This window comes from Protomyctophum bolini, assembly GCF_963924005.1.
Source record: "Protomyctophum bolini genome assembly, chromosome: 8".
Classification (NCBI taxonomy): Eukaryota; Metazoa; Chordata; class Actinopteri; order Myctophiformes; family Myctophidae; genus Protomyctophum; species Protomyctophum bolini.
Window position 1 is genome coordinate 49,845,476 of NC_137869.1, and position 25,096 is coordinate 49,870,571.

General features: G+C 42.1%; 1 protein-coding gene across 4 annotated transcripts in view; it reads right to left on the bottom strand.

Moving 5' to 3' along the window:
- ptprfa (protein tyrosine phosphatase receptor type Fa) overlaps positions 1-25,096 on the bottom strand; it is a 209,143-nt gene that overhangs the window by 44,845 nt on the left and 139,202 nt on the right. For all 4 annotated transcript variants that reach the window (XR_013964505.1, XM_080770213.1, XM_080770211.1 and 1 more), the window contains 7 exons: positions 23,894-24,025; positions 23,354-23,535; positions 21,474-21,613; positions 20,273-20,370; positions 15,512-15,822; positions 9,544-9,625; positions 8,417-8,641 (listed from right to left, as the gene is read on the bottom strand). Coding sequence is in view for 3 of the 4 variants with exons in the window: in XM_080770213.1 (XP_080626339.1) it covers positions 8,417-8,641; positions 9,544-9,625; positions 15,512-15,822; positions 20,273-20,370; positions 21,474-21,613; positions 23,354-23,535; positions 23,894-24,025 (1,170 nt within the window). In the remaining variant the exon portion in view is untranslated. The remainder of the gene's footprint in view (positions 1-8,416; positions 8,642-9,543; positions 9,626-15,511; positions 15,823-20,272; positions 20,371-21,473; positions 21,614-23,353; positions 23,536-23,893; positions 24,026-25,096) is intronic.

Below are 25,096 nucleotides of genomic sequence, written 5' to 3' on the forward strand. Positions count from 1 at the left end.
AACACAAGTATTTAAAATGATAGAACAATGGCAAAGCCCTCGGGTCCGCGTCAATATGCCGACGGTCCGATGGACAACCTACCTCAAACCCTCACCCTAACCCTAACCTCCCCCGGGGCAGACACCTAAACCTAACCACCCACCCTCTCCCGACCCCCAGCGCACCTCGGACCAATGCTCCTTCTGAGGGAACATAGGGCTGAGGGAACATAGGGCTGAGGGAACATAGGTATGACCCCAATATAAGAACATAAAATAAACAAAAACAAATTAAAACACCACATGCAGCAAATCAGTCAGGACAGGGTAAGATTAAGAATGTGCATATTAAAACTCAACTAAAAGCAAGAGTGAAGAGGTGAGTCTTGAGTTGAGATTTAAAAATGTCTACAGAGGGTGCGTGTCTGAGCTCGAATGGTAGTTTATTCCAGGCTGTTGGGCCGTAGAAGCAAAAAGCTGCCTCACCATATTTTTTTGTGCACATTCTTTTAGGCACTTCAAGTAGGCCAGCAGTGGAGGACCTGAGGGGGCGGTTAGGGACATATCTAGGTAGGCAGTCACGGAGGTACAGAGGTGCAAGACCATTTAGGGATTTATAAACAAGTAAAATAATTTTAAAATAAATTCTAAAAACCACTGGGAGCCAATGCAGTGATGATAGAACTGGGGTAATGTGTAATAAAATAATAACTAGAATTCGACTGGCCTTTGGCCGGTCTCACTCGAGCGCCACGCCACGCCATCAGGTGGCCAGTGTAGATTTTAATGTGTAGGGTTTAATATCAACCACGCGCGGGCGGTCAAGACAAAACCAGCGGGCCACCGCGAATCCCGCATCCTCCCGCAATTAACCAGACACATAAATTATACATAAAAAAATAGGAATTTTAAAAATTCCAAAAAGGTAGCACATCCAAAAATTTAACAAGCGGGGGACAAAGTACTTACTTTTCCATTTCTTTATTGGCACACACCAAAAAGGAACGCAGCCTTCATCAGAGCATTCACATCAAGTGAATCAATTTATACAAAAAGGGTCAGAGTTCACCTACAGCTGAAATCTCAAATTAAGGGTCCAATTTACAAACTGATTTGAATAAACATTTTGAGGCATAGTATATATCTCAGTTACACATCCAGGCATTAAAGCCAATCTTAACCCAGAAAGCATTTTAAGCTATTGTCATCATTCAGTCCATTGGGTGTCATAGTATTTTGTGTGTATATCCACTGCTTTTCTCTTTGGGCTAGTCTATTTAGAATATCACCCCCTCTGCTGGGCATCTCGATTCTCTCAATCCCACAGAATGTTAATGAAGAAGGTGAACCATGGTTTGCTTCAGCATAATGTTTTGCAAAACATGTACTTTCCTACACCTAAGTGTCCACTCAACTGTCATTGACAGCTAACCTAGTGGGGGAGTGGTTAGTGGGTGGGGGAGTGATTATGCAAGACATTAGGGGTGTGGACAGGTATCTATTGTCACACTCATTCCAGAGGTGCTAAAATTTCAAGAATCTTTGCAGGGCAAATTCTCCACTTTGGGGTATCTGTTTCAACAAGTTTTAGATGGTCATATCTCCTTCGAGTTGAGGCACTTTTAGCTGGAGTCTGTCACAGTGTCACATATGCACACATGGCATCAACGCATGGTGTTGTGTGCAGGCACACTACACTTTGTCCTTTTTTATCATTCATTTTTTAAGAGCCTGCCCAGGGACTACAGATGAAATTTAGCTTTGGCTAACTGTCCCATTTACATTGATGTGAAAACTGACATGTTGATTAATGAGCTTTGTCCCTGTCGAATAAAAAAATAAAATAATAGTAGGGGTTATTATTAGGGTCTGTAGCAACTCATAATGTAATAACTGCTCATAATGTAATAAGGGCTCAAAAAGGCTCATAATGTAATAAGTTAAATGTAATAAAAACTCATAATGTAATAATCAGCTCATAATGTAATAAAATCATGAGCGCATAACGTAATAACAGATGTTTCTATAAAATACGTGTTACGTTATGAACGTATATAAGGCAGCTCATAATGTAATAAAAGTTCATAATGTAATAATGGCCCATATTGGTGAGAAAAGTCTTACACTGTAATTTGTATTACCTATGTTGACAACTGTAGACTTTCATATGGCCCATATAGTCTTACACTGTCATTTTATTACCTATGTTGACAAATGTAGACTTTCACATGGCCCATATAGTCTTACACTGTCATTGTTATTACCTCTGTTGACAAATGTAGACTTTCATATGGCCCATACACTGTCATTTGTATTACCTCTGTTGACAAATGTACTTTCTTATGGCCCATATAGTCTTACACTGTCATTTTATTACATCTGTTGACAAATGTAGACTTTCTTCTGGCCCATATAGTCTCACACTGTCACATGTATTACTTCTGTTGACAAATGTAGACTTATTATGGCCCATATTGTTGAGAAGTCTTACACTGTCAATGATGTATTACCTCTGTTGAACTTATGGTCCATATTGTTGAGAAAAGTCTTACACTTACAATTACTTCTGAAATATATCACATCAGTAACATGGCCAGTGACCAGTATCATGATCAGTATCATGTTGGTATCATGGTCAGTATCATAACAGTATCATGGCCAATATAAAGTCAGTATCATGTCCATATCATGGCCAGTATCATGGTCAGTATCATGGCCAATATAAAGTCAGTATCATGTCCATATCATGGCCAGTATCATGGTCAGTATCATGGCCAATATAAAGTCAGTATCATGTCCATATCATGGCCAGTATCATGGTCAGTATCATGGCCAATATAAAGTCAGTATCATGTCCATATCATGGCCAGTAGCATGGTTAGTTTAGAGGAAATATTATCGATCCGTTTGTTTGTTTTATTTCGTCACACTTTCACAAGATTTGTTGCATTTTATTTCATCACACTTTAAGCAAGATTGAGAATGATCATTAAAAAAGCAGCAATCAATGGGACATGGAAGACACCTGCAATGTCGGAGCGGATCCGAATCACAGTGCAGGAACTGTATAGGCTGCCACGTAAAGTGAGATGTTGCTTAATTGATTATACCACATATTCCGAGGAGTCATGTATCAATTGTACCCTGGGATGGAAATAAATATTGAATGGATAATTTGGTAAGTACAACTTAACTTGTTTTATGTAAGAAAAACATGATAAAAAACAAGGAATGCGTGCCAAACAGAAAATAGGTATTCACTCTGTGAATGTCATTAGACTAGACCTGTACGTGCCTGTCGGCCATTATTATTATTATTATTAATAGTATTATTATACCGTTCAACCGTTGTCAACTTGTCAATATTGTTTTAACTATCTGTCTGTCTCTTTTGTGCCCATACTGTATATGGAGATCTCTGTATCTGTCTGTTTGCCTGTGACTGAAATGTGCAAACTGACTGTGAAAAGTGTACTGATTATGTAATCAATTTGCAGGTGTGGGGTTGCCATGGCAATCAATTGGCTGAGGCAGAGGCTGGGAATTGCACAGGTGAGGGGACCACTGGCAGAGCCTGAGCAGAGCCTTTTGTGGTGGTTCTGGAGAACCGTGGGTCCGACCGACTCGATACCGGGCACTGCACTCCCTGTGGGGGTGTGGAACGCGTTTGTCAAATGTGAAGTTGGTGGGTCAAACGGTTCTCGAGTTACGTGCATTACAATCGTACACACACGTACGATTAATTCAAGAGGCAGAGGGCCATAATATGAAAGTCTACATTTGTCAACAGAGGTAATAACAATGACAGTGTAAGACTATATGGGCCATATGAAAGTCTACAGTTGTCAACATAGGTAATACAAATGACATGTGTAAGACTTTTCTCACCAATATGGGCCATTATTACATTATGAACTTTTATTACATTATGAGCTGCCTTATGTTCGTTCATAACGTAACACGTCTTTTATAGAAAAATCTGTTACTACGTTATGCACTCATGATTTTATTACTGTACATTATGAGCTGATTATTACATTATGAGTTTTTATTACATTTAACTTATTAAATTATGATCCTTTTTGAGCCCTTATTACATTATGAGCAGTTATTACATTATGAGTTGCTACAGGGTCATTGATAACATTTTCTTCCCATTTTCCCACAACCAATCCAGCCACAGAAGGTGCTGTTGCTGTCCCCATTGCAGTCCCAGATGGATCCATTCGAATTTTCGAATAAAAACGAATTTGGGGGGGATTTGTGTTATTTCTCTCTTGGACAAGTAATAGGAAGCAGCATTCAAAGCATCTTCATGGGGGATGCAGCCATATAAATTTACAACATCAAGAGAGACTAATGTTGTGTTCTGATTCAAAGTGCAATTACTCAGACAGTTGAGCACATCTTTTGTGTCTCCAAGGTAGGCGGGCAGATCCTTCACAAAGTCTCTCAAAAATAAGTCAACAAATGTTGACAATGGTTCAGTGAGAGAGCCTCGTCCTGAGACAATTGGTCTGAGAGGGGGTTCTGTGGAGTGTTTGTGGATTTTTGGGAGACTGTAGTGTAGATGATGGGCGTGATGGGATGCTGACTAGTCAGGTAGGCATGTTCTTTTTTGTGATCCAGTTAGATTCAAGAGCAACTTTCAATAGATTGTCAATTTCAATTTTTATTCATTCATTATTCATTATTTTTCACAAGCTGCCTGTAGGTGGGGCTGTTTTCAAGCATTTTTTGATGATAATATTCAGTATCTAAGACAACAACTGCACCTCCTTTGTCAGCAGAATGGATAGTGAATCCCCTGAATGAATACAAATCTGAAATTGACTATTCACACAGCTCTCTATCTCTCTCTCTCTCTCTCTCTCTCTCTCTCTCTCTCTCTCTCTCTCTCTCTCTCTCTCTCTCACCCACCCTTCATGTGCGCAGTGTCCATGACACAATATATTCAGTATATATCGCATAATAGGCCTACCTATAATATATGTCCAGTCGCTTCCCATCATGTGACTGTGAGCAACTCCTCGCACAAATAAACAACACCCTCTCTCGTGCACACCTGCTCAATCTCAGCAGCTGTTTGGTTTGGGTAAATGTGTATTTTTTCCGATCTCAATGGAAATATTGCTGGTTTCGCGGGACTAAGCGATGAAATTGCGGGATGGTGCGAGACTAAATGGGACTTAATTTTGTTGCGGGCGGGAGCGGCGGACAGGCAGTCACATGCGGGCGGTCAAAAATAAAATCATTGCGGGCGCGGGCGGGATTGGTCTGAAATTCAACAGGAGCGGGCGGAAACAGGATCAATAAATCACTCCCGCACAGGGCTCTAGCTCACAACATGCAGATGTAGATCGCTAGTTGAACTATTTTAAAATGGCAAATAAGTTTAGGGATAATTGGGGTGGCGCAAGATAGGGCCCTATGTCTTGCACCTGTGCACCAATGCCTAGCTGTCGCCGTCGATTGTAGGCAGAGATGTCTCTTTGCAGCTTGTTTCTAGTAGATATCATCTCCCATCGATCGACTATCATCCTGAGTTTCCACCCCTGCGAGAATATCTAATTATCCCTCTGTCTGATATATCCATCCACCGCTTCTCTCTAAGAGCCCAGACAGCTGCCATGTTTGCAGACTATGGGCTGGATTTTGAAGGTGCGTTTTACCATGTGGTAATACATAAATTGGCCTCGCTCTGCGCACAATCATATTATGAAAGCCTTATCGTCCCGTGTTGAACGCACACACACATATGGAATACGACGTTGCTGAATATTTTAGCATTGTGGGAGTGTCCATATGTTAATTATTACCTGCGCATAACGATTAGACGTGGGTCTAGGCACCTCATAAACGCAAAAAGAAGAAAAAGCACTGTTTGATTTTACACTTGAGCGGCTCTGGGACGCTGCTGGAGTGTTGCCAAGTCTGTTTATTATAAGCGGCTTATTTTTCTGTAAAGTTGCTTGTAAATATTGGTAGTTGTGGTTGCTTTTCTTGTTTCTAAAGGTTTCTCTCCTAATGTTGTTTAAACCAGTGATCCTCACACAGCACATTCCCATGTCAAGGATCCCCAGATGAATGCATTTGCCCAAGGACGGCTAATACAAAAATGTAATTACATTTTTCCAAGATTACTTTTGAAAATAGCAGATCTACCAGCTCACAATGCATCACATTCATTCATTAAAACTATGAACTCTGACTGCAGGCGGATATATAATGATCATTATAACAATGTGCAAGAAAATATTTAAAAAGATGTAAGAACTTTATATTTGTGGACAATCAAAATATGTTTTTTATTTGAATGTGGTGTCATTAAAATTAATCTGGATATGGCAGACTCAATATCTAGAAAATAAAAACATGGCACTTCATTTAAAATAGGTTACAGACCCCTGTTATATGCGCTTATTTTGGGATTCTTTTTATAGACCTATTTACTTGTTTCTCTGAGACATGGCAACAGCGTATTTTTATTGCGTCATTTTATTGTGAATGTTGAGATTAGAAACGGCCTTAATTCTTTCATTTCTCAACCTTAAAAAAAAACAAAAACATATGCATAATCCTTGGGAAGTTTGCTTTCATACGCTGTATCACACTCGATTCAACTCTTCTTCAATAAAATGCTACGAGCGAAGACCATACCATCACGGGACCATACCGCATCACGGGCATACGCACCACGCATTCAACTCATTACTCATTTCAAATATAATATAATTATAATTTAAATTAAAATATAATTTTACTGGTGTTTCTCAATAGAAACAACTTATTTTGAGGCATGAAGGTGACAGCATGCAGTGCAATAGGAATAATTAACCCAAATGTGACAAAGTCATATATGTCATGTCTTCTATGGTGCCAGCCTGAAGAAATGTAATATAACGATCCCCAAAGTGCGCATTCCGTATGTGACATCAGCTGACTGGTAAAGAAAATAGTACGGACATGTTGATTGGGTAACTCTCAAACACGCCTTAAACACTCCCATGACTAATTCAAGGCCGTTTTGCGCACTCCACGGGGTGTCGAAAGCGCTTCTTAACATGCTTAAAATTGCAATATGACATACCTCACGCCCCCAGCTCATATTACTGTAATATTATATGTAATATTATATGACTTGCATAATCGAGCCCTGAATGTCTGCTGCATTCTGATAAGTACCAGTACAGACATCTAGAGCGATGAGTGGGGGGCAGACACATTGGTGGAAGTATTCGGACGTTTGACTCAAGTCAAAAGTCCCTGCACACTCCCTGTTATTTTTAGCAGCGTTTAAACGCATTCAGTCAGCAAGGACCTTTAATGTAACAAAATCACAATGTAAAAATGCTCTGTTACGAGTAAAAGTTGCAATGCGACACATTGTGAGCTTGTAGATCTGGTATTTTCAAAAGATTAATTGTTGTATACATTCAAAATGGGATATTTCAAGCATAATGAGTACGTTTACGTTGTTGTACTTTTAGTACATTTTCTGATGGCAATACGGTTGTACTTTTACTCAAGTACATTTTGAATTCTGAACATTTACTTACTTATACTACTACGTATAAATCTATTGCAGTACTGCTAGTTTACTTCAGTAAAGAAACTGTGAGTGATTATTTTCCACCACTATGAAACAGTGTTGATTTCGACAGCTGATTTTAGTCATAGTCATTTGAATACAATTTAATTTCGTTGTAGTCACATTTTAGTCATCTGAAATGTTTCACCTTTAGTCTAGTTTTAGTCGACTAAATATCACAAGATTTTAGCGGACTAAAATGTATTTTGGCCAGCCTTGATTGGAGTCGTAATGACTGATTTTACGCTTGCTGAAAATAGCCGATCCACAAGCTCACAACGGGTCACAGCGTGACACTTTGTGAGCTTGTAGATCGGCTATTTTGCAACCAAGCATCCATTTTTTGTTCCACTGGATCTCTTCGCCACTATAGTCCCTCCCTAACATTTTAATCAAGTTTTTTTTTTGTCTACAAAATTGTCGTAAAATTGTAGTAAAAATGTGAACCGAGTGGTGCAACTCCCCTATCTCTCTCTCTCTCTCTCTCTCTCTCATTAGCAGGCAACAGTGCAGCACTGTCTCTCTCTCTGTTTCTGCATGGCACAACAGCCCCCCCTACTGGTACTCATTATACTGGTGCTCATTAACCAACACATTAACCACACAGGTTAACTACACATACAGACATTGCTGTTCCTTGGAGTGGTTGCACCACTCAAAAGAACGTTTTTCTCCTCTGGTAAAAAGCTGGAGTTTGCGCAATGGCAGGCTCTCAGTCAAATCGGGTCACATTTATTTTGTTCTAATTTAGTGTTCCTCAGTGAAAAACGCTAGTGGATGAACATTTTCCCTCATATAGCCTTTAGTCAGGCGAAAGCAACGCCACTCTGAAAGAGTATCACTCACCGCCTCGTGGTCTTTGAGCTGTGCCAGCGTGAAGCAGCGGTACTCCTGCATGCCTCGGAGGGGCTTGTTGTAGAAGCCGTGGTAGGTCCTCTGGTCGCCCAGGGTGAAGGTCTCGGGCAGAACGTCCATCTTGGCAGCGACGTAGGGCTGCAGAGAGTCCTGGCTCTGTCTCCTCTGTCTGTGTGCGCTGCTGCCGTCGTCAGCAGCAGCGCCCGCGTCCAGGAGCTGGCACAGCAGGATAGTTAGAGACCATTTAGACCTGAGGACGATTCTACGAATGTCTTCTAAATCCTGACAGTTTTCTGAAAAACCTCATGTTTCTATGTCAGTCGTTCTCAAACATTTTCATGTCAAGGACCCCAAAAACTACATGTAATTGGCCGCCGACCCCCATCTGAAAATATGTTGTTCCAGGGACCTTCCAGAAGCAAAGATATGAGTTAAAAATGTTTGCTCTGAAATAATATCTATTCAAAGATTTGCGCCACATTTTCACGATTTTTCTGAAATAGAATATCTACAAGCTCATAGCGCGGCACCGAGTGCCGCACTATGAGCTTGTAGATATGCTATTTTACAATTTTTACAATATTTTACAATAGCTAAAGTATAGTATAATGCTTAAAACACCAAAAGGGGTTCCTGTCCAGAATGGGACCATGTTGCATTCTTTCATTTTGTCAACTGCATGGCTTCATCCATTAAAGATGGAGTGCCGTGATTCCCTCTCCCCCCCCCCCCCCCCCAAAAAAAAACATGATCATCAGGTACTATGATTATATTAGGGGAATTATTATTTTTTGTCTACAAAATTTATATAAATTATGTTTTCATGTGGTCACACCCACCAGTCCATTAAGTATGCCATGTTTTCAGGTGGGTGGTGATCCACCTGAACTGAAGCCGTTGTTGGGCGGGGTTAGGGGAGGGGAAGATATTGTGATTTCGATAGGGCCGATATTGTGATCATATATGGCATAAGTGTACAATACAAATAATAACAATAAATATTGGATCGGGGAAAAATCGGGAAAAAAATATCGGAATCGGATCGGGATAAAATAAATAAATAAATAAAAACATGAGCGGGACATCCCTTGTTTACCATCCCTGATCTCTTCACTCACCTCATGCACGTCCATGTCCTCAGGACTGCTCCATCTCTGGAGGTTAGCTGAGCTGACGGGCACCACGACTATATAGTACCACCTGGGGAAAAAAAAAGTATTGTGCTCATGTCAACAGAAAGCTTTTCTTAAGCTGCCAATGTCTTTTCTGTCATGCGTTCCTATCCCGTCGAGATGACGTGCTGGAGCGCTTGCCCTCAGTGCTGAGCATCGCGCCTCACTCATTGGGCTGTATTTTGCGTGTCTTAAGTACCAGGTCTTATTCCCTAACTTGACTAAACTAAAGACTAACTATAAGGAGGCGTGATCAATGCCATTTGGCTATTCTGAGTGGCCAAAGAGCATTGATCACGCCTCCAGGTATTTAGTTTACTCAAGTTAGGGAATAAGACCTGGTAATTAAGACACGCAAAATACAGCCCCTAGTATGTGTGGAGTGTGGAGCTCCCTGGGAGTGGTTAACATCAGAATGGGCCCTGGCTAGGCAAAGCCGTCTCTCTCCCGACGGGGGGAGGGGGGGGGGGGGGGGGGGGGGGAAGGGGAGGTGTTTATTTATCTAATTTAACATTTGTGGAGTTGGTCACCTGACCAAAAGCGGTTGACAGAAACTGGTCGACATGTTCTGTTGCCCCAACACGGGCAGAAACAAGGCCTTTTAACCAGGCTACTTACACAGAAACAAGGCCTTTTAACCAGGCTACTTACACACACTACAACTCGCTTACAATTCGCAAACCTGGCAACACTGTTCCGTGTTCTCATAGGCCCTCCAGGCCCGCCCCCACAGCTACTTTTCAGTCTCACAATCGGCCATCTTGCTTTTTACTTCGATGCGCGAGTGGACATTTAATGCAAATACATTAATTATAGCTCCAGCAAGCAAACACAAACACCTCAACTCCATCTCATTGTGAATAAGAATTCCGAGGGGAAAAATAATTTTTGGAACGCCACTTTCACCCAGTATGAAGCTAAATGTGGAAGCCGTGTGTGTCACACCAACACTGGTGACCCAGAGAATCCTGTGCCGATTCTCAGGCATCTGGCCTGAGGCACTGCCTGCGAGTTGGCTCTGCGTGCGCTTTTTCCAACTCTCACTGATTTATCCAGCTCACACGTCAATCACAGTCAGCAGCTCTCAGCCTGCACACACACGCACGTCTGTCTTGCGCACACGCGCACACACACACACATACACACACACACACACACACACACACAGAGACACAGAATAGGCATGCAGGCTAAGGCGAGTGGCAATTTAATGCAAATAAATTATTTATAGGTCCAGCAAGCAAATCATGATGGTCTGTAGGTCACAATCACATTCCGATTTGAGGGGTTGTGTTTTGTATGACATTTTGGCCAGTAGTTTTATATCTATCTCAGCTTTTGCCTGATAGCACACATGCTAACAGTGCTGACCACAACGTTAGCAGCATTTGATGACAGCTTGCCATAGCAACGTACAGTGTGCGCAGACCTAACGTGAGCTTCTGGGACAGAAACTTGCGTTTTCATGACAGCAGCAGCTGCTGCACCCTGTGATAGATACTGTGCTAAAGATGCTAAAGCAACACAAAACAACATCCACACGCAAAACAAACCAGGGACCAGGGTTGCCACATATCGTGGATGTGAGAGTGAAACAAGCAACCAGGTCTATAAAAATGTTAATAGGCCAGTTCAAAGTAGGTAAATCAGAAATGGTCCGGAAATTAGTCTTAAAATAATCAATTATAGTGTTGACTGTCACACTTTGTTGTCTAATGTTGTTTCAGAGCAGTGGAACTCAAACATTTCCATGTCAAGGACTACCAATAGATAAACAAGTCCAAAGTAGCTTATAATGATCAGACTTGGCAACACTGTCTCTAGGTTGAACGTTCGACTTTACAAGCTCACACATATGAAATATGTTTTTTTGAATCTTCAAACTGAGACATATTTGATGATAATACTGTTAGCACAGTCATCATACTCCAAGAGCATACAAATGGAACCAAATGGACCCTGATTTTCCCAGAGAGCAAATGGTATCAAATGGGGGTCTGTGGCCTAATGCATTTCAAACTGGGGCTTCTTGCTATTATATTCTCTGCATATCTTATCAACTTGGGGTGAATATTTCACCACAATACTTTACTGAATATTTCACAAGAATATAACACAAGAGTCAAATGTACGGTCAAATGTAATCACAATATAGGCTACAGATGTACATATTTATGACACAGTAAAATGTCGAAAATTAGTGCTATCCCCCCCCCCCACACACACACACACACACGACAGGCAAGGCTGTTGTTTGCATCGTTAGCAGGCAGCAGCTACCTTGCCACTGCTCTCTGTGACTGTAGTTGTTTCACCATGTTTGCGTATTTATGAGAAATAAAAAACACTTTCTGTTATTGCAACGACACTGGGATGAGCCCGGCGAAGCCGGGCGAAATTCTAGTTTATTTACAAGTTTGGATTGTTACACTGCAGTTTACAGAAGCGTAATTGCAGAGAGCAGTGTTACAGATTAGTTGACTCATTACAAATGACTAGAGCGGTACCCGTTGGGCACAGGCCTACTTGGAACGATGCAAGTTGGAAAAGCATGCCCCCACCCAGATATTATGTCTGTGCCCCCTTTTATGCCCATATGTGGAGTTCTTTGTCAGGCATGCCCAAATATGGAGTCTATATGCAGAGTTATTTTGTCAGGCATGCCAAATATGGAGTCTATGCAGATGTCTGAACATAATTGTGATGTCAGAACTGGCCAGCTCCATATATTATGGAGATATGGGGGTAATCAGGTCCAGAGCCTTAACTGAATCAATGGCTAATGAAGGACCCCAGGAGCCTTTTTCAGGGCGTCAAACCTAGTACTGCGCGGCTCCTGAGAGCCAAGGGCCCCTGGGCCACGGCCCCACTGGCCCACTGGCTAGTTTGTCCCTGGGGTGTGGAACACGTGTCTCAAATTTAAAGTCTGTGCCTATAGCTTGCCTGCATGTGTGATAAAAACGGCCCTGCTGGGCACTTCAAGCTTAAAATAGTTCACGTTTGGAGAGGAGCTCCGCTCATCAATGTCACAGCTTTGATGCCCCTCATGGCCGTGCCTGACAACACGCTCATAAATTACCCCGATGCTGAACCGTTATCACAACCATTGAGGGTTAAAATGGGTCTTAATGCTTCCAACTCGAGTAGAATTATTAATGTGTCCATGACAACAAAAATATATGATGTGGAGACAATAAAGATTATTATTATCATTATTATTGAAGGTGGCAACATTTGCTCGGTAAGATATTTCGGGGGCATATTTAGAATGTGTGCAGGCTTGAGTATGTTGAATCTAGTTTGCATTAATGAGGATTTAGTTGACACAATAAAATAAAATGGCGATAGTATTGCATGTGGGGCAGACGGCCTGTCACACCACTTTCGTGGTTGTTTTCGATCTGCTATTTTCAGCATGCAACCAAAGTGTAAAATCAGCCATTACAACGACATCAAGGCCTGTCAAAACACATTTTTGAAATCTTATGATATTTAATTGACTAAAACTAGACTTAACACTAAAACATTCCAGGTGACTAAAATTTGACTAAAAACTATTTGAAAACTATTCAAGAGACTCCATTTTCGGCACCGCTAAACCCCTTATTCCTAAACTTCTTTGCCTTTTTTTTTTGTTTGTTTTACTATTTTCAAAAACATTTTTGAATAGTTGTGAGCTTATAGACTGGCCATTTTAACTATTCAAAAATGTTTTGCAAAATAGTAAAATAAAAAAATCAGACCAGTCTGAAGCGAGTGCTGCAACAGCAACCCCTATTGGTACTCTAAACATTGGTACTCTAAACATAGTCCCATAGTCCCAATAGTCCCATAGGGACAAAGCTGTTCCTTGGAGTGGTTGCACCACTCAAAAAAAGTCAAAGAAGTTTAGGGATAAGGGGTTTAGCAATGACGAAAATGGAGCCCTGTGACTAAATGGTACAGCTTTACAGTAGATTGTGCATTACATTCACCCATTCACACACACATTAATACACCGATGGCGACAGAACTGACGAAAATGGAGCCCTGTGACTAAATGGTACTGCTTTACAGTAGATTGTGCATTACATTCACCCATTCACACACACACATTCATACACCGATGGCGACAGAAACCATGCAAGGCACCAACCAGCACATCAGGAGCAATTAGGGGTTCAGGCCCTCATTTATCAATCGAGTGTAAAATCTGCCACAGATTCGAGTGCAGGTTTCGTAGTACACCCACGTCGCCACGGCATTTATAAAGTGATCGCAAACAGCTGATCCTTCCTTAATTTCGTTCTGACGTTAATAAATGTGACGGCTGAAATCTATCTGGCACGCCCTATGAAATCAAGCCTCGCCCTCGTTTTTGCGACCTGAAAACGGCAATACGTTTCCTGAAACCATGGTTACATGGACTTGCTGCCCCAGCTCTCTCATACACACACAGACGCACGCACACACACGCAACTTGCAACTTGTTGTATCTTAAATAAATAAACCTGCATGAATTAAATAAAGCTGTAGGTCTGTTTCTCCTCTCGCTTCGTTTCCCCCTTGCTGCCCGCCTCACCCCCCCCCCCGCACGCACGCTGACGCACATATCGCAATTTGCAAGCAACTGTCACTGTGTGTTGTTAGTTGTACAGTTATATTAAATTATTAAAGTCTTTTTAATTTAATATACAACAAGATCTATTAGTGAACGAAAACCTGAACCTGTGAACCATGAATTAAATAACAAATAGGCGCGCGCGCACACACACACACACACACACACACACACACGCGCGCGCTGCTGTTTTGCATAGGTGCTGCTCCTCGATCCTGATCCTGTCCTGTCTGTCTGTCCGTGACACCGTGATCAACTGACCATGCACGTTCGACAGTCTATTTAGATTGCCTCGCAGTCGCTAGTCGCTGCAGTGGATAGGCTGTCAACTCAACTCAACTGTCAATATATGAATGTGCAGCTAAAACCGTAGCCCATGTGGCTGGCACTGCATGAGGAGTGGTGGTGGTGGTGGGCTGGCTGGGTAGCCTACATCTCCGATGCGGTTCCCACTTGCGCTGGCGGTACATTTGGCATTCGAGTGACGCGTCGGGTTTATTAAACGAGGAGGAGATTGCACATGTAACTCCAGAAAGACATCGGCCTACTGTAGATTAGGCTACAGTATATAGGCTACCCATGCATGTTGGGACTCTCCGCAGCTGCAGGCAGCACTGCACTATAGGCTATACTTTCCAACGTCATGGAAATATTCCAGCACAGACAGCCCAAATCCTCGCATGTATGCGCTCATGCAAAACACTGTTTAAATGGCTTAAATCAAGTGCGATTTTAATTGTAAAGTTGGAAAGCTCCTATAAATTTAATATGACACAAAGACACATCTTGTAGGTCCATTCCTTTTTTCTTTTTCTTTTTTTTACATGTAGCCCATATACATACAGTTTTATATTAACATTTTAGGAGTGAATACATATGTTTCGATGCCTTTGGCAGCCTCTCAGCTGGTCAAACAATGCTGCTCCGCCGTTCTGCGACAGAAAAACATGCGTACGCCAGCTGAGGAGCAAACGTCGATTTTGAACGTTGTCACGTTCAATTTCAAGCTTTGGCGGAAATGGTAAATGTCAAAAATGTCGGTAATTTCGGCGTGCACCCATATTTTGGCGTACGCATGGTTGATAAATGAGGGCCTCAGTGTCTTGCTCAAGGTCACTTCGACACTAACTCTGGGGCAGCCCGGGTTCGAACTGGCAACATTGCGGACGGTTACCATCCAGCCACTCTACCCCTGAGCCACCGCCGCCCGGTGACTAAAACTAAAATTGAAATGTGCTGCCCAAAAACAACACTGATCGCAATAAAAACATGGCGAGGGGTCGTTGCCGCGGCGGCGCCCTATAGCTCCCTGACCTGACTCGCTCGCTGCCGCCGGCGGTGACCCTGGGCAGCGCCAGGGTGACCCTGCTGCCTCCGTCGTTGTCTTCGTCGGCGTCGTCGTCGGCGCCGGCGCTTTGCTGCGTGGTGGTGGTCTGGTGGACGAGAGGCCTGCCGGCGCGCAGCAGGTCCGGCGCGGTGCGGGCAGACACCTGCTGCTGCAGGCCGCCCGCGCTGCTCCCGCGGCTCATCAGCACGAACGAGTAGTCCGTGTCGGGCTGCAGGCCGCCGATGAGCGCCCTCTTCTGGTCGCCCGCCACCTCCACACTCTGGTGGTTGTACAGGATCTGCGCAAGTGCACGCACGCACGCACACGCACGCACGCACGCACGCACGCACGCATACACATACACATACACATACACGCACACATACACATACACATACACATTATATTGAATTTTCTACAAGAAATCAATTTTATATTGAAGCTGCCTTGACACTGGTCGAGACTAAAACGGGAATTACAAAACGTTTACATCTTAGACCATTCAGGACGGGAACCTCTTTTTTGGTGTTATACGCATTATGTTCTACTTTAGCTATTGAATAAAATGGCTAAAATGTGGAGCAAATCTTTGAATATATATTCTTTCAGAGCAAACGTTTATAACTAAGATCTTTATTTGCTTCTGGGGGGAGGTTCCCTGGAACAAAATATTTTCAGAAGGGGGCCTGGAAAATATGTGACAAATACAGATATAGCCAAATACAGATAATTCTGGGGGTCCTTGACGTGAAAAAGTTTGAGAACCACTGACATAGATACATAGGTTCGTCAGAAAACTGTTACTATTTTTTTAGAATCGGCCTCAGGTCGTGTTAAAAACCATCGGTGTGTGACCTATAAAATGCCCACACTGTGGAAGCATCTTCTGTTCTGACCTCCTTTACAGTCATGGTGAGTCATTTGATCTCATGCTGGCTTACAGAACTCTATGGTGACACACACGCACACACGCACACGCAAACGCACACACACACACACACACACACGCACGCACGCACGCACGCACGCACACACACGCACACGCACTCTAAACCAGCTTATCTAATACATTGTCAGCAATTGAATTAAGCTGTGTGCCGTCATATGCGGTTGGGATTTATTGATTTTAAATGCTCAACATGTGTTAATTTAATATGCCTCCGATTCCAATTCCACCATGAAAATCCTGAATCGGGGGCAGCTCTAAATTTACTCTGCGTGATGTCAAGCTGTGTCATTTTCTACACCGCACAGTGTCAAAGGAAAAAGTGGAATCAGGGCGACGTGAAGCTGTCAGAGGAGCTAAACAGCATAATTTGATGAAGGTTGGACTTGGCAGCAAATTTCTATTTTAGTCATAGTCTTTGGAGTGAAACTTAATTTAGTTTTAGTCACATTTTTGTCACCTGGAATGTGTTAGTGTTAGTCTAGTTCTAGCCGACTAAATATCATAAGATTTTAGTTGACTACATCTGCAGTTGATTTAGTCGACTAAAATTTATTTTGGAGAGCCATGATGCCGTCGTAATGCAGATTTTACTTGCTGAAAATAGCAGATCTACAAGCTCACAATGCGTCACTGCGACGCGTTGTGAGCTTGTAGATTGGCTATTTTCAGCATTCAACCAAGTGTAAAATGACTTATACCGGATCTCTTGTCCACTAGTCCCTTCCTAACATTTTTGTTTAGTTTTTATTGACGAAATTGTCAATATATTTAGTCTTAGTTTTAGTCATCATAGCTTAGCTTTAATTTAGTTTCCATTTAGTTTTTGCGAGTGAAAAAAGGTAGTCGACGGACATTTTTCGTATAAGTTTTAGTCGACGAAAACTACACTGCTTTATGCATTTTAGGGTTTGCTTAATACTAGTCTACTGACTTTCACTCACAAAAAGGCATTTTTTTGTCCATCACAATACTGTAAATTCTGTTCATGTCATTGTGTATATTTGTCTTTATCCATACTGTTAATTTCTACCCACACTACTGGTGTAGTTTAGGGACAGGTCACACAAGGGCAGCCTATACTGCAGTGGCGGAAGGTTCCTATAACGACAGTGGGTGACTGACCACCTTAGAGTAGCCTATATATTTTAAGGTGCCCAACCGCCCCGCAACTTATTATTATTTGCTTATTATTTTGGCAGTGGGTGCTTCTGCTCCTGAGCACCCACGGAGTTGACGCCACTAACTGTCACCAACAACACTTTTAATTATATTACATGAAGCAGACAGCCCTGTGATGAAACATTTAGCATTACACTGTGGTTAATACGTTTTTATTCACAATGGAATGTTATTGTAGGCTACTCTTAATATATCATGGTGTAGCACAGCACATAACTTCATATTTCAATCGATCTGGGATGTTAAAATTGTGCAAAACTCTGTTCAATGAATGGCCTCTTCTGCTACATTAAACATTACTAAACATTAAACGTTACTTATACCTGTTATTGAGACTCCTATAGAGCATGTTGACATGGATAGCTTGGTTAGTAGTATCTCTGTTAGTTAATGCAGTTTGATTGATTAAATGAATAGCCTATTTTATTAGACAAAAATGTAGAACAGTAGTGTCATAGAGTGGAAAATGCCATTTGGTTTAATGTCACAGAATGCACAGTGCCACGTAGAGCAGCATGATAAATGGTTAACTTTATATTGTGTTTAATTGCTTTATTTATATTTTGAGTTTAATTTTGATTATGCATGCTGTGTTTCATTTCTGTGTTGTTTGAGCTATGTTACTCTAAACTTCCGCCGCTCACATGAATGCAGACCAGCCTCTACTCTTTGGCGTAAATAAAAATAACGTTTTTTCTACACACCAAAACAAAGGCGAGTTGTGTCTTTAGAAAGCCTACTTTCCTTAGTGGACGCACTCTGAGCCCCCCACCACACGCAGTGGCGGAAGGTTCCTATAACGGCAGTTGGTGCCGCGCAGCCACGCCCCCCAGCCACGCCCCCCCCCCCCCCCCAGCGTTTTTTTTTTCGGTTGGTATGTGACTAGTACGTGCATGACCACTGGGGAAGGGAAATTTCAGTGGACAGTGGGTGCATATACTGCATATTGATATTGGCGGCTTATTATTTTGCCAAAATGCCAGTGGGTGCTTTTGCTTTTGGGTGATTCGTTGCTGTCGGGAGGAAACCTCAAAACTCAATTTTTGAGTTTTTAGATTATAGATCAGTGCTATTGAACACCCTTTACGTCTGTGTGTTGTTTCGTTGTTATTGAACCAATGGAAAGTAGTAAAAAGTGATTTGGACAAAACCTCTTAACTCCATTGGACCCTCAAAATGTCTGCTAAAGCAACTAACTCCACCAATGCTCCCCCTCTCATGGAAGTAATTGACAATATAAGAAGTTACAACAGCAACTTTGATGAGGCTGTATTGCTTTGTTTTAAAAAATATAAGGTTTTCCTCCCACCAGCAGAGATATGATATATGCCTGCCCTGTACCCAACATGACAGCCATGTAAACTAACACGCAATGTCATTTAACTAAACAACACGCTTTCAAGAATGTTTTTGAAAACATTTGAAGCGAGAAATAGACGATGCTCTACCCGAATATTTATTCCACGTCCTTGTTTCCGAGGCAACTCGTTGCCTCTGTGGGGCCAACTTGGAAACTATCTGATTGGACCAAAACTGTACACCACTTCCTTATTGGAAACGACGGGGATGTAAAGTGTCTGTGTCTGGGATTGCTCATATGCGAGGCTGCAGCTGGGTGCATCTCAAACAGCGTGGAGAAACCTTGCATGACGTCCCCGCGAGAGTTGGGAACGCTGTAGTACTGCTTCAGTCTATCTCCGACTAAAATAGTAACTTTATAAATCTATCTTAAAAGACGAAAATAAAACCGCCTGAGTTTTCCTGATGTCATAAACTGTCAGAATCAGCTTTTGTTGCGTTCCTGCTAAAAGAGTGACTTTGAGAGCCGTTTCCCCGTTACAATGGAAGTCAATGAGGAAAGAAAACAACCCAAGGTAAGAAAACAACCCAAACCTCTCAAAAAGGGGTCTTACCCTTTAAGTAGCCGTGTAATAAGCGGGATAATGAGAAAATCACCCTGTCGGTGAATGATCTCCCAACAATGATCACCTAGCCAGACATTATCCCTTTTTATAACCTGGAGAAAATGTATGTGCCACTGCGCTGCATGCCTAGGGCTGTCATGATATATTATTGTCCCACGCTTTATCATTCATTTTTATTAAAACATGGTAAAATAGGTATTGTCATGTTGTCCTACTGTACCACACACGCACGCACGCACGTACGTACGTACACATCCACGCACAGTTCTTACTGTATGGTGTATGATGTAATCTTACCCTAATCACAGTAGTCATTAATACTGTCTGTATGTAACCTTGGACTATAGTTTTTCCGTTAATAAACGGTTAGTACACTTATGTAACAATTGTAAATAAAATTAAAGTGAGCCACAGCAGAGTACTGAAATATTCCAGCTTTCGGTCTCAAACATTTTCACGTCCCCAAAATAATATCTACATGTCTGTATTTTGGTCACAGAACCCCACATTTGCCAGGGTCCACCATAAGAGTACATTTAAGATTTTCCAAAAATCATTCCAATTTCTTTCTGATTTCTACAACATTTTGCTAAATTGGGTTAAAGCCAATTAATAAAATAGGGGGCCCCTGGGAATCCTTGAGATCCTATTATTAATATTTGTATTATCCATTTTCTATGTCAGGTTCCACTCACCTTGAAAGGCACTTCAGATTTGTACATTTCCGGAACTTCCCAGGTAAGCAGGACTGAGGATTTCATCACGGCTTTCACACCAAAGTTCTTAGTGAATTCTAAGAAAGAGACGTGAGGAGGAGTTACACGTGATTACGTTAGTCTTGGAGGCTTGTCTGGATAGACATTTGGATCTGTTTAACCTGTTAAAACCTACTAAGGCACATTCTACAAATCTCTTCTAAACCAGTTTACTGAAAAATGGCAAATAAGTTTAGGGATTAAAGGGATAAGGGTGGCGCAAGATGGAGCCCTAAGTGAGTCTGTCTGTCTGTCTGTCTGTCTGTCTGTCTGTCTGTCTGTCTGTCTGTCTGTCTGTCTGTCTGTCTGTCTGTCTGTCTGTCTGTCTGTCTGCGCGAGGCTTGCAGCAGGATGTTGCTTTACCGAAAACGAGTGCTTCCAAACTGCAATGGCAACATTGCCGCGGCCTGCCTATAGTCAGTGACGTCATTTCAGAAAGCCATGCCCCTCAAAAATGTGAGCACTTTCTTCATCGCTGACTAACTCACCCTAGTCCCACCCATGGTTGTACCCCTCTTCGCCCCCAATGGTTGCCATTCTGTGGTTGGGCAAAAATTATCTCTCTCCATCCACTACTGAAATAAGGTGTTTTTCAGTTGCTTCGTATTGATATTCTGTGCTTTCATTTCTTATTTTAAACTTGGTGTCAGTAAAAAGGAACATCACAGGTGCAGCATGGTGACTGGGCATATCATGTTTTCAGAGGGGGTTTTTTTTCTCCAAAAAATATGTTTTAGCTAATTCAACTAAAGGGACGTGCAGACAGTGTCAGAGAGGCAGGGGCTGAAATCCCGTGAGAGGGCTTTTGGACCATAATAGCGAGAATAGAAGATCTACAAGCTAACAAAGCGTCGCGCTGCGACGCATTGAGAGCTTGCAGATCAGCTATTGTTGATGCTGCAACCCTGCACTCTATCTACTGGAGATGAGGTGTACGATATGGATTTCGAAACAAATTTGTTCAACACAAAATGCTGCGTTTCCAAGTTCAGGAGTAAAGGTGTGGTGTTTTGCAATTCTTTCACCATATAAGTAAATGTTGCATCCGTGGTCTGGAGAGGTCAGTTGTTTTACAGACGGGTAAAAGGACAGGGGCTGAAGCCCCCTGTGTTGATGTCTATGTGTGCACGTCCGTGTTCACCTGGCATGGCGGTAGACATGGTCCTGCTCTGGATGCTGGGGCTGATGGGTCCTCCTCCCTTGCTGGTGAACGCTCTCACTCTGATGTCATAGGTGGTGTCTGGCTGGAGACCCTGGAGGCTCATGTGTGTGTCCACCGTGCTGTTGAGAACAACAACATCACCTTTGGTCCAACGTCGAAGGAACTGAAGTGTAGTTGGAAAAATGTAATTCGACATTCGACCAGGGGATTCGCTAATGGCTGCTGAGACTTCTGATAAAAACATGTTACCGGCTAACTTCACGCTATATGGAAGCGGCTGTTTCACCCCGGTCCACACATTTTACTTGCATGACGAGCTACAGTTTAGCATCTGTAGCTCGTCAGAAATACCTATTTTCTTTTAAAACGATACTGCAAAATGGGTTTTCGCTAGGAGTGCACGATTATGAAATTATGAACGATATCTGATCTCAGATTATTTGCTGGGTTATATCTGCCAGGACCACAAGGGAAACAAGCCTAGGCCCCTAGGGGCTTTGCCCAAAGCATGTTGATGAAGTAGTCAGTCAATCAATAAATAACCTATACTCTTCTCCAAGTGTCTGTTTCCACAACTGAATGAGATGAGTAGTTATACACAAATTAAATGTAGAAATTGTAAAAAATAAATGTAAATACTTTTACTTAAGATTTAATTTGGCTTTTGTTCTAGACTTCACTAGAGGTACTTAACACTTTTGATTTATATTGAACTCATTGATGATCTTTTTTACAATTTCCTTCTCTCTTTTTTTTTTGCTGGTGAAAACCGATTAAATCATTTGAGACCGAACAGATACCGATATGGCATTTTTATGGCCGATTCCGATTATGCTACCTATTATATCGTGCATCCCTAGTTTTCGCCACTGTTTTTAGGACGGCTCAACCCCCGTCCTACCGATGCAGGGATACCTCTATACGAAACCTCTTCTCGGAGCTCAGAGCGTATAGGGTTCCAAAAGGGTTCCAAAACAGGGCTAGCAGTGCACTAATGCAGAAACGTACTTTGTGCAATACCTCAATGAAATTCCACAGTGTACACATTAGAAAAGCAACACAGGAGAAAACGTGTGATGTGTCTTCGTTTATTTTCCTGGACCGAGTGTTTTACAATGGTTTCAACGGTTTCAAAAATAGTGTTCAAAAGCTGGTCCACCTGGCCCTCATTGACTGCAATCAGTCCAACCCATCAGAGTGTGCAACATATTATCACTCTCATTTTTCCAGAGGTAAGCCTATACCTGGAAATGTTGATTTGACGTCACCTTTTGTCGACACAAATAAATTTGCTTTCTTCATGGGTTTTTTAAAACTGGTTAGTGACAGTGTTGTTTTCGTCGACTAAAACTATGACGAAAAATGTTCGTCGACTAACAGAAAACAAAATGGAATTTAAATGAAAACCAAGCTATGGTGACTAAAACTATGACTAATTATAGTGTCGATTTTGTCAACAAATAAAAACTAGACTAAAATGTTAGGAAGGGACTAGTGGACAATAGATCCAGAGTCATTTTACACTTGGTTGCATGCTGAAAATAGCAGATCTACAAGCTCACAAAGCATCGCAGCGTGACGCATTGTGAGCTTGTAGATCTGCTATTTTCAGCAAGTGTAAAATCAGCCATCAAGGCCCTCCAAAATAAAATGTAGTCGACCAAATCAACTGTAGATTCTGTCGACAAAAATCTTATGATATTTAGTCGACTAAAACTCGACTAAACACTAAAACATTGACATGACTAAAATGTGACTAAAACAAAATGAAAACGTTTCAACAGACTATGAATAAAACCAAAATCGAAATTTGCTGCCAAAAAACAACACTGGTTTGTGAGCTATAGCTATTAGCTAACCTGTTGGAGCTGTTCTGCTGGCTGTTGATGTCACGGTAGACCACCGCATAGCGGACCACCTTCCCGTTGCGCTCGGCCAGAGGCGGGGGCTCCCAGGCCAGCTCGGTGGTGGTGGTGGTCAGGCCCACCACCTTCAGATGCTGGGGGTAACTGCTCGGCACATCGTCCGGAGTGCTGATCTCCTTTAATAAAGAGGTGTACGTGATATTGTTGTTGTTAAAATAAGTGTTAAAGCTGCTGTAAGCAATAATATGTCATTTTTCCCCCTTTTCTTTTGGTATTCAGACAGCCAGCAATGGGTAAAACGCTCCCAAAAGAAATGCCGTCTCTGTGACGCATCTAGGTGCCGCAATCTGCATTCAAAGAGTGCAAAGCGACACGTTGTGAGCTTGTAGATCTGCTATTTCCATTTCCACTATAGGTCCCGGGGAGACATTGAATATCCCTTTTGGGTCACGGGGCTAAAAAGTTTGGGAACCACTGTACTAGAGATTGTGACTAAAGTATCTCATATATTTCCTGCCCAACACATGCACGCACCTTCACGTACTCCTCTCCGTTGCCCGCGCGGTTCTTGGCGCACAGTTTGAACACGTAGGTGGCGCCCTTGTGCAAGCCGGTGACGGTGAAGTGGTCGTCCGTCCTCTTGAAGTCTCTGACTGTGAAGGCCTCCTAAATGGACAGACAGTTAACACTTAGCCCGCTAGCATTTATTGAAAACGCCAGCATTTTTTCCAGTTGAGCTCTTATTTTGAAAAGCCACATTTCCAGACTTCCGAAAGTAGACATATCCTAGTAAGTTCAACGGGTCTCGTTCAACTGTTGTTTATAAGATGGGCACTGGAGGCCTCCTCATCGCCGGCTCTGTGCCATCAAAGAAACGTTGTTTTGACCAAAAATGCCATCTGGGACAAGGAATAGGAGATACAGGCGATTGAAAGAAACAGATAGAATGGATTATTATGGTGCCGATGATCTAAGATGGGCGACCCAGTGTTGTGACACCAACAGCTAGATACCCGATGCTAACGTAAGTAGCACTATGGCTTGATCGATCGGAAACGCTACAAAAGCGCATTAATCAACGGCAATGGCAGTAAGCGTAGTATTAAAAATAGGCTTTAATTGACCTGGATCATGTTAAAAGTAGGCTGCTACAGTTATAACAGGGTGAATAAAGAAGTGAGACAGTGGTTCTCAAAACTGTTTCATGTCAAGGACCCCCGGATGTATTAGTGTAACCGGTGTAGTTTGTCTCTCTCTTATTTTGTTATACAGAGAAGAAAACAAAGACACCCACCTCATTCCAATACGGATATACACAAGGAAGAGGTGGGGGTGTGGCAGAGCATTTATACCGGGGCATATGGAGGAGACTTAAAGGAGCTGTGACCATGCACCAGTGCATGCACTTTGTATTCGTACATGAACCATGGAGAATTAAGTCAGGTAAAAGCACTTATTTGTATCGTATTTTGTGTAATTATATAACACTGTTACATTTACAATACATTTTTAGAGACTAAATCAACTTTTCATTTAGTCTTCCTCGGTGAAAAAAGGTTTTTCATCATGGTTTGAGGGTTCTATTTTTGTCCATGCTAAACCCTAATCCCTAAACTTATTTTCCTTTACTATTTTGAAAAACGTTTTTGAATAGTTAAAAATAGCAAATCTACATTGACACGTTGTGAGCTTGTAGTTTGGCTATATTAACTATTCAAAAATGTTTTTCAAAAATAG